General features: G+C 39.0%; 1 protein-coding gene across 5 annotated transcripts in view; it reads left to right on the top strand.

The window, feature by feature from the left end:
• Positions 1–6,659, top strand: part of LOC107089989 (choline O-acetyltransferase-like) — a 20,616-nt gene extending 13,957 nt beyond the window's left edge. For all 5 annotated transcript variants that reach the window (XM_015383088.1, XM_015383086.1, XM_015383083.1 and 2 more), the window contains 5 exons: positions 84–206; positions 292–433; positions 686–748; positions 4,392–4,529; positions 6,100–6,659. In XM_015383088.1, the coding sequence (XP_015238574.1) occupies positions 84–206; positions 292–433; positions 686–748; positions 4,392–4,529; positions 6,100–6,369 (736 nt within the window). In that variant the 3' untranslated portion in view covers positions 6,370–6,659. The remainder of the gene's footprint in view (positions 1–83; positions 207–291; positions 434–685; positions 749–4,391; positions 4,530–6,099) is intronic.
• Positions 6,660–10,698: the final 4,039 nt, after the last annotated feature.

The following is a 10,698-nucleotide window of genomic DNA, read 5'->3' as shown; positions in this document are numbered from 1 at the left end:
ACATATAGAAGAGAAATAAGTATTTTTTCAAGGCACGAGTATTCATAGAGACCGCATTTGTTATCTTTCTTGTTTCCCTTTAGGCTGGTGAACAATCTTGACATGGATGTGTTCACATTTGAAGCATATGGAAAAGACTTCATCAAAAAACAAAAGATGAGCCCAGATGCGTTTATACAAGTCGCACTACAGCTTGCATTTTACAAGTAACGTATTATACACATACAGAAAACTGCATATCCCATATAGTATGTGTATGTATGACTACTCTTTTTGAATTGAAACCAATAGATGCAAAGGAAGGCTGGTGTCCACTTATGAGAGTGCTTCACTTCGTCGTTTTCAAGGAGGTCGTGTAGATAATATTCGCTCAGCCTTACCTGAGGCCCTGGCCTTTGTGAAGTCAATGGCTGACGAGAGAGCAGGTTTCACAGTAAGTCATTTGTCTCACTTTCTCCCTTATTAATAACTCCCAGAACATTGTTCACCTCTAATTAAGATAAGTGCAAGTAGCCAGTGAGGCATGTCCAACCAGGTGACTCCAATCAAACATAACTTCCCTGCAGATTCAGCCAACACATAAAAACTCCACAGCTTGATGTGGAATTTTTTATGTGAATTTGCCTATTATGTTATTTCATGCCCACTATTTATATTAACTCATAATCTTCCTTCATCTTTCAAGGACTCCGAAAAAATTAAACGACTGAAAGAGGCAGTTAAGGCCCAAACAGACTACACAATCGCAGTAAGTATTTTAGACAGTAATTGGCAATTCTTGCAACTTTGTATAAAATATTTAAGATTAATTCACATTATTTCAGTTGCAAAATCCAATTTTGAAAACATCAAGTCTTTACCTTCAGTTATTTATTTATTTATTTTTTAATCAAATAAAAGATGGTTAACCAAGAGGGGCTGTACAATCAAGATTAAATCACAATGACCATCCAAGAGAGCAATAAATAACCCAATAAAACATCTAAACTACTTGCCAGAACTGTAGAATCATGTCAGCAAGAAAGTTGATCTCGAGCACGAAGTGATCGGTATTGAAAGTGTAGCATGCTGGTGATGCCCAGCCATGGCAGGAGCAAGAAGTGAGTGGGGTACGCTGCACAGATTATCTTGTACCATTTGAAACTCAGGACAAGACTGGCCGAGAGGAAGTGTTACAAGTAATGGCCAAGACAGACACGGGAATGGCTTGTTGGAGAGATGAAGGCTGGTACTAACAGGCTGAAGAGAACAGGAAAGGTAGACCTTGGGGGAGTCTTGGTTCAATTCTATTCTCTAAGCCTACTTGCTTTATGCTCCAGGTGAACTTCTGGCTGGGACAAAAACAAATTTGCAGTTAAGGCCCTCCTGGCATGGCTGAAAAATTTATTGACCAAAATCACTCCTATATATACCCTTGACTGGATCTGTGCCCCGCCTACAACCTGGTTTTAATCAAGGAAGATGACAAATGGAAGACAGCATTTATCACTCCTAATTGTCCCTGGGAATACTTAATCATGCAATTTGGTTTATGCAATATCCCTGCAGTTTTTCTGCATTTCATCAAAGATGTCCTACGTCACATGCTTGGTTACTGGGTCTTTGTTTATCTCAAAGGCATCTTGATTTACTCCCGTTCAGAAGTCAACCATGTGTTGCGCTCCTGAGCAGTCCTTCAATGACTGCTTGATAACAAGCTGTTCTGTAAACTGGAGAAGGGGGCTTTCCATTAACACTCCACCACCTTCTTGGGTTTACCATCACCTCTTTTTGCCTGACCATGTATCTGCAGAAGGTTCACGCAGTCACTCACTGGCCTCAACCCTATAACCTCAAACAGCTTCAGAGCTTCTTGGGTCTTGCAAACTTCTATAGGGGCTTTATTTGTGGTTTCAGCTCTGTGGTATATGGTGCAACCCAAACCATTATGCCTTCCCCCAGAGGCCTTCCCAGCTTTTTGACATCTCTGTCATCTATTTACCAAAGCTCCCATCCTGCTCCATTCCAACCCGACAAAACCTTTTGTGGTTGAGGTTGATGCCACAAATGTTGGTGCCAGAGCAGTTCTTTCCAAACGGGGTGCTGATGGTTTACTCCATCCTTGCTGCTTCTTTTCAAGGAAAGTATTTTCCACACATCAGAAATACAGAGTAGTGGACTACGAACTGCTGGCCATCAAATTGGTCCTGGAGGAGTGGTTTCATCACTCCTTGTTACAGCTGAACCGTTCCTCATCTGGAACGGTCATCAACCTCAAACATTTGGAGTCCTTTAACTTAATCCTCTCTTATGACCCCGAAAAATATCAAGGCAAATGCTCTCTCCATCCAGTTGATCAATCTGCTTCCAGCAAGGACCCTGATCCTATTCTGCCACCAAATTGTACAACGGCCCCTCTTCACTGGTCTTTGGAGGACTCCATCCATGCTGCTCTACCTGCAGAAACTGCTCCTCCTTAAGTCCAGGCACACTGCCTCCATGTCCTTTCGCATTGTTATCAGAATGCCTTAGTCTGGGCCCACTCCTCTCCTATTTCTTGCCATCCTGGTCCAGGGAGGACCCTATGTCTTCTCAATGCTTTCTGGTTACCCTCAATGATTCGTAATATCCACAAATTTGTCTCATCCTGTGGCGGTTGAGCATGAGTAAAGTCATCTACCCAACATTCCACAGGGGACCTTCAGCCCCTTCCTGTCACCAGAGGTCCATGGTCCCACATCCAGCTTGACTTTGTCACAAGACTACCATCGGTGGATGGTCTCAACATCATCTTGATATTTGTGGATTGGTTCTTCAAGGAGGTGGATTTGTTGGCACTTCAGGGCCTCCCCTGTGACTTTTTTTGTCACATACGGTCAATGGCAGCTATTTCTGCTAAAAATGTTACACTGCATGGACACAGACACTTCTATTCTCTTAAACATATAACATAATGCAGATGAGGCATAGAAGGGGCATAAAGTCTTGGGTGCTTGGAATCAGTCAGTGAATGGTGAGTGGAGATAAAGATGTAGAGGCTGACTAATGATATGAGCTAGATGAAATTCTGACCTGATTTGACTTTTTAAAAAAATGTGCTGAGCTTATAATTCAATTCAGTTTCAGTCCAATTCAGTTTATTTATATAGTGCCAATTCACCACACATGTAATCTCAAGGCACTTTACAATTTAACCAGATCATACAGTCAAATTTGTTCAAATTTTTCTATCCAAGACCAAACCTAAAACCAGTTGATTGCATCGACTCATTGACTGGAAAGCAATCCCTCACACCAAGCATGCTTGTAGCAACAGTGGAGAGGAAAAACTCCATTTAAACAGGAAGAAACCTTCAGCAGAACAGGGCTCAGTGTTAGCGGCCATCTGCTGAGGTTGACTGGGGTTCAAGGAGACAGAAGCAGACATACTGAAAGAAGCAGAGGTACAAAAGGCAACTGTAAACCAGCTCCACAGATGGCCCCGTCCTGGAAACACACAGCCAGGCAGACGAGCTCCAGTGTCAGAGGATGAAAGAGATCGCATCCAGCCAGTCACAGTCAGAGAAACAGGACTACACTGGAAAACAGGCCGATCTCCAATATATATAAACAAAGGAGTTGATGGCAGCAGCACAGCTGATATTTCTCTCCAGGACAGTTTCACAGCAATACAGGAACAGATAAGGTAAAGCTACAATGAGAAAAAGCAGAGAGAGCATAACGTTAGAGATTGAACTAACAGATTCTGCAGAGTGGAAGAATAGAGATAGAATGAAGCAGAATGATGAAAAAGGGGTCCCTATGTCCTCCAGCAGTCTAAGCCTAAAGCAGCATAACTATAGTGATAGCTCAGGATAACCTGAGCCTCTGTAACTATGAGCTTTATCAAAAAGGAAAGTTTTAAGCCTACCCTTAAAAGTAGACAGAGTTTCTGCCTCACTGACAAAAACTTGTAGTTGGTTCCACAGGAGAGGAGCCTGATAACTAAAAGATCTGCCTCCCCTTCTACCTTAAGAAATTCTATGAACCACTAGTAAACCTGCAGATTGAGAGTGAAGTGCTCTGTTAGGAACATAAGGAACAATCAGATCTCTGATAATAAGAACTCTGGCTGCAGCATTTTGGATCAACTGAGGGCTTTTAACCACTGTGTGTGGACTTCATGATAGTAAAGAATTACAATAGTCCTGCCTAGAAGTAATAAATGCATGGACTACAGTAGTTTCTCAGCATCACCACTGGACATGATATTTCAAATTTTTTGCAATATTCCACAGATGAAAGAGAGAAATTCTAGAAACCTCTTTGATATTGGATTTAAATGACATGTCCTGATCAAAAATAACACCAAGATAATAACCCCTCTGCTTTATTAATGCATTGATTCAAATTGTATTTCATTTTTTTTTTAGGCAATTACAGGCATGGGGATAGACAATCACCTGCTAGGGCTTCTCAAGGTGTCAAAGGAGCTGAACATGGAGAAACCCGAAATCTTTTGTGATGAGACATATGTGAAGAGTAATCATTTCATTCTCTCTACTAGTCAGGTAGGATGATGTACCTTAAAAAACATTTTCTAAGAATACTGTTTCCATTTTTGACACCAAGTTTCATACAGATACTATTATACAAAGAAAATCAAAGAACTAATGATAAATTGGCAATATTCCTTCAGAACCATTTAAGATATTTAGTTTATGCAGTTGTTCATAATCCTGCTGATGACTCATTGTTTGCTGCAAGCAGTCTTATTAATGTGAAACTCCAGGAAAATATGCTGCCTCAGCAAAGAGTTTGGTTTCAGACAATAGTTTTTTTTTTTCAGTGGACACTTTCTTGGCATGGATTCAAGCCCACACTTAAAGTAATTTGGCTTCCTTAGGCAACGCTTTTTCAACACCACATTAATCAAGTTGAGGAAAGGAGCTTGCACAGGGCCTAACAGTTAGTGTTTTGCCCTAACGTAATGGTATTAACTTCATGGCATTGTCTCACCTTGAACATTTACATGAAAGTTACTTTTACTGTCATTATTCTGCCCTCTGTGGACTTCTGTTTAAGTTTCTTTTTGAGTATTCAGTTATTTATGTCATTCTAATTTGTTAGTCATTTGTTTCTTTTCCATTTTGTGTTACATTTAAGCAGTGTTATTTTTAGTGTTGCTCTCTGTTGCCCCCCTGTGTTACTCTCCTTTCCCCTAGCTCCTTTCTAGTTACTTCTATCCACACCTGCTCCATATCAGCTAATTAGCCCATTCTTTGTTCTGTACCCATTATATACATCTGCTGTGCAGTTAATCATTGTTAGATCCTCTTCATTGCTTAATTTTTTCTTGTATGTTTCTCCTGAGCATCTCTAGTTTTTGGTTTCTCAGTTCCCAGCCTGTTATTTCTGGATTTATGTTTTTTTTTTTACCATCTACTTCAGCATTAAAACTGCAAAAACTATTTCTGCCTCCTCTACTCTGCATTTGGGTCCACAATAACATCCACCAACCCTAACATTTACAGGCAACACTGACTAGTGACAAATGCTTTTTAAGATAGAAGAAAAATACACTCTTTAGACACCTATAGAAAAAGAAAAGTTTATTCACCAAATCTGCACAGAGTAGTCAAGAATAAAAGCAAAAAAGAAGATCTATGGGTATCTTTTAAAGACCTCTGTGTGGAATGTTATCTTAAGCGCAAGTGTAAAATGCTGCCAAGCACAAGTGTATGTCCTGGTTATGGTTACTGTAAACATTGAGCTCAACTGTCAGCAAATTTCACTGACATCCAGTTTTTAACCACTTAATGGCTTAAATTATTAAATTAAGTGCTTTAAAGTTGAAAATAAGTCCACATATTTGATGATCACTAATTGAATTTTAAAACTTTTTTGGCGGAACAAATGGACAACCAGTCTCTTGTTTTTGCATAACTTGGATATGATGTAAGGTTAAAAAAGTTTGGTTTCACCTTGCTTTACTTTGCTTGATGAGTAAAGTGACTTATTTACCTAAAATATATATTCATATTGAGTGTCAAGAGGAAGAGCAGCTTTATTTACAGTATGTATTTTCTTCCAATTACTCACTAAATTGTTTAAGCCTAAACTGTGTTCATTGTTTTCTAGGTCCCTACAACAGTGAAAATGTTTTGCTGCTATGGCCCAGTAGTACCCAATGGCTATGGTGCCTGCTACAACCCACAGCCGAACCACATTGTCTTCAGTGTGTCAAGTTTCTGGGAAAACACTGAGACAAGCTCTGCCGTTTTTGTCAAGGCTCTGAACGAAGGCTTGTTGGAAATCAGGGACCTGTGCAATAGAAGTGCTGCCGCCGCTACTAAAACATCTGAAAGCAGTCAGACAGCAGCAGCCAAGCCATATAAATCAGGAAAGTAAGCCTTACTGGTAGTTCACCCCTAATCATCTCCACTCTTAAAGTTAGACTCGGTAGCTTGGGAAAATATTATTGCCTTAAAAAAGAATATATTACTAGAAAAATATGTATATACATCTATTTAAAAAAACAACTGTAATAGAGAAGAAGAATGAAGACGTATATCTCCTTTTTGGATCTGTGAGAATGATGCGGGGTCCAAAACAGACTCTGGTGGACCTAGAATACTCGGTCTGCTACACTTAAGGAAAATGAAGCCATGTTTGTTTGTAGAACCGATCTGATGATTCAGTCTTCAGTATAAGTTATTTGAATTATTGGTATGTATATATATATATATATATATATATATATATATATATATATATATATATATATATATATATAGACCTAAGGTCAAGGTTGACCAGACCCACAAAAATCGTAATATAGAATAAGATAGTTTTGTTGTGACATATAGTTTATGTGAATCTGCAAACTTTGCCACTTTGTTAGCACTGTGAAATGAAATGTACAACAGTATAATGTGTTAATATATATACTTTATTTTTACAAAGAAATATTTAAAAAAGTGTGCATATGTGACATACAGTATACGGATAGGCCAACGATAAGTTGGAAGCACTTTAAGACACACATACGTACAAACACAATCCTTTATAGACGTGTGTAGCTGAAACCTGAAAATTACACAAACTGTATAAATGGATTTTTCCTGATTGTCTGAAATTAAATCACAGGGAATTTATCCTATTTTAAATCTGTTTGGATTAGAAAATTCACCAAGGTACAACACTGTTTGACTTTTGTATGATACCAAAGTTCTCAAACATGTGGTTTGATATGTGGTCTCCTTTTACTATCTGCTCTGAATCATTTATTAAAGTTATGTCCCATTTCTCCCCAAAGAACTGGTGTAACACATAATTTAGGTTTGTTAGCTTGAACACTTCTACCCATAAAATTTCTACAGCTTATAGATCAGGCCTTTTAAGGTCATCCTGAAACACTATTTTATTATTTTTTAAACATAGTTAATCTGAGGGTATGACTGCATCCATTGAATCACTTATGCATATGTTTCTGGAAAGTTTTGAGATTTAGCATACTTTTCCGAGATGTTTTTTATTTGGTTTTCTTGTTCTAGTTTTTTTTTTTTTTTTTTTAGAGGATAAAAGCAATCCTCTGAACTGATTCGGCCTCTTACCCTTAAGGTTAGAAAGGCATTCTCATGATGAAATAGAATTACCTGCATTTGTGTTAGAGAAAAGAACAAGGCATGTTGATGCATCCTGAAACTGTACCCAAGGATGAAGAAGACTAATCAATATGAAAAATTTTCCTGTTATATATTGGTTGCTTTCTTTATTCTATAATGTTATATGAGGCACTAATATGTATAAGGCGTTAACATACATCCAATGGTGTGCCTTGGTTAAACTCAAATATAGTGAATTTAGAAGACTGAATCTTCTGAATTCACTACATGATCCACAATATCATCTCAATTTTCTCAAGTTATTCAGAGACGTATTGACCTTTGGGTGCTTAAAATTCAACATAAGAAATAAAATGCATATTACAGGGAAAGTGAAAAAAAAATACATAAATGTCTTAATTATGACTAATTGTTGTAGTAGTAAAATGACCTTAAAAAATAAAAGATATATATGTATGTAAATCTCTATATGTATGTTGTAAGTGTTAAAAAATACAAAGGCTATCACCTACATTACTTATTTCCTTGACTGCAGTGTAACAGAAATTGTCTACCTACCTACTTGTATTATACCTAACAGCAATAGTCAAATACTCTGTGACTTTATATATACGTAAGCTTACTTGCTGTTTCTTCATATATGAGGTGCAGTGAAGCTTTTTATGCAGTTTGACAAATCACCTAATTCTTCATGGGTATGTTTACAAGAGGTGCTGTATTTCAATTAAGAAAATAGATTGATTATATGATTAAAAATGTTCATTTGCTAAGTACTTTCTCATAAACGTTCTTCTTTTTAATTATTTGTCTCCAATGTTTTTTGTTGTGCAAAGTACCTAGTAATCTGTACTGAAAGTGAATCTGCTATATTGTCCATCAGCCAAAGTGGATGTGATATGATTTTAAACTATAGATAAAGCAAATATTATATCTTTTAATGTCTTGATTCCTATATGAAGATATTTTTGATGAAATATTGTTAAAATCTCAGTAGTGCAATTTCCAAATGCCTTAAAATTATGTGGAAGTGGTCTTGTGATTTGTCTTATGCAAGAAGTGTTTCATGTGAGCAACATGTATCTGTCACAATTGTATGTCTTTATTTGTCTTATACCAGAAATATTTGGTAATAATTATAGAATACCACCATATAATTGTGGCTCTCTTTGTTTCACCCAATAATATGCTATATGTATGTTGCTAATTCATTATTGATAATACAGTCTATGGAGAAGTGTTGCAGCCCTTCAACGTTTCAGAGTTCTGAAAAGCTACAGTGTACAACATTAGGACTTCATGTGATGGCTCGAAAGAGGTAAATCAACACTTTGTAAAGGAAGAAAACTGTTTTGTTATTATTTTTTTAATTTGACAACATAGGAATTAAAGTGCTGAGCTCCTTAATTTAAACTGCTTTCCTCTAATACCCTTAAATAAAATCCAGTGTGGACAATTGTCTCCAGAAGTCATTGTTTCTGCAAACACTATCAAGATCAGACAACATACTGTACCAGACCATCCACAAATTCATTCTCTGTCACACTTATCACAAGCGGGGTCCTGAGGGTAGGTTGGAAGATTTTTTGTTAGTTTAAAAACTTGTCTTAAGTTTGTTACAAGTCATGGAGAGGACGCAGTAAAAAATTGAGAAAAATGATGTGCCTTGGATCAAATTATGCCAAAACTAACAAGGACTGATCATCACCCTTAATGCACTATCCTAACAGTGATGTAGTAGTGAAACCATCATTCTGCAGAGATACTTTTCTAAGAACGCAGGGGTGGGGCTGCTGGTCTCGCTCCAGCTCACCAGTCTCATGGTGGAGTTTACCACGCTACATGAGAGGGTTGCATCAATTTGTCTTTGGGTGGGGGGTCTCTGACTGTAGTTTTAGCCTATGGGTTGCCAACAGGGACACCTGGAGGGGCATAATCTGGAGGAACGGACCCCTAGCCCTGAACCCGAGTGGTGTTTTATTATTGGACTTCTGTGTAACTCGTGAATTGTCCATAATAAACGCCATGTTCAAGCATAAGGATGTCCAATGGTGCACCTGACAGCCCAAGCCAGAGGTCGATGATCAACTTTGTAGTCTTTCTGGATACTGTTGGGCTGTCTTGGCTGACACGCCTATTCAATATCATGTGGAGGTCCTGGACAGTGCCCTTGGATTGACAGACCAGAGGGTGTGTTCCAACTATAGGGAGATCACACTTCTTAGCCTCCCCAGACAAACCTTAGCCTCCCCAGTGTGGCCTATGCCATGATACCGGAGAGGAGTCTGGCAGAGAGCAAACCTCTGCTTCAGGAGAAGCAGTTTGGTTTTTGTCCTGCTGTGGAACAGTCGACCAGCTCTACACGCTCTGCAGGGTGCTCAAGAGTTCACGGGAGTTTGCCCAACAAGTCCACATGTGCTTTGTGAACATGGAAAAGGCATTCGGCCGGGTCCCTTGTACAAGCGTAGCAGGAGCCTGGTACCCACTGCTGGCATTAAGTTGTACCTGTTCCTGGTCCATATTGAACTTAGGGCTGCCCTCTGTCACAGATCCTGTCAATAACCTTTATCGACAGGATTTCTAGGCAACGCCAAGGACCGGAGGGGGGCTGGTGTAAGGACAGGTGGATCTGGACCATGCTTTTGGAGGATGACATGGTTCTATTGGTTCCCACCTGCCAAGACTTAAGGGCTGCTTATATTCCTCCAGCAGTGTGTTGCAGTGAGCTTGTCGCGAATATGACGCATATATTTTTGATGGCCAAAATGCCTAATTTTATTTCCTGCCACAATGCAAGAGGGACAATCATGAACTAGCTGTGGGTCTAGATACGGCCGAGGCGGTGAGGAATTGGAAAAATGCAAGGGGCAAGTTTGTGCGACAACGGAGGGACATGAGGGCAAAAAAGAGCGGGGATCCAGGTGGAAAAAAGGCTCCCAGCATTCTTGCGCACCTCGCTCTTCTAGCAGGTCCAACTTCGTGAGTCGTTTTCCACAATAAAGGTCATACAAACTAAACAAGCCAGTAAGGTAGCAAACATGAAATACGCAGTGTGGAGCGGATGTAGATTTGACCTACAATTTTGGAGAAATTTTGGGCGGGGACATATCTGCAT

Source organism: Cyprinodon variegatus, unplaced genomic scaffold (genome assembly GCF_000732505.1).
Source record: "Cyprinodon variegatus isolate N-32 unplaced genomic scaffold, C_variegatus-1.0 Scaffold276, whole genome shotgun sequence".
Taxonomy (NCBI): Eukaryota; Metazoa; Chordata; class Actinopteri; order Cyprinodontiformes; family Cyprinodontidae; genus Cyprinodon; species Cyprinodon variegatus.
This window is presented reverse-complemented; position numbering and strand designations above follow the sequence as displayed.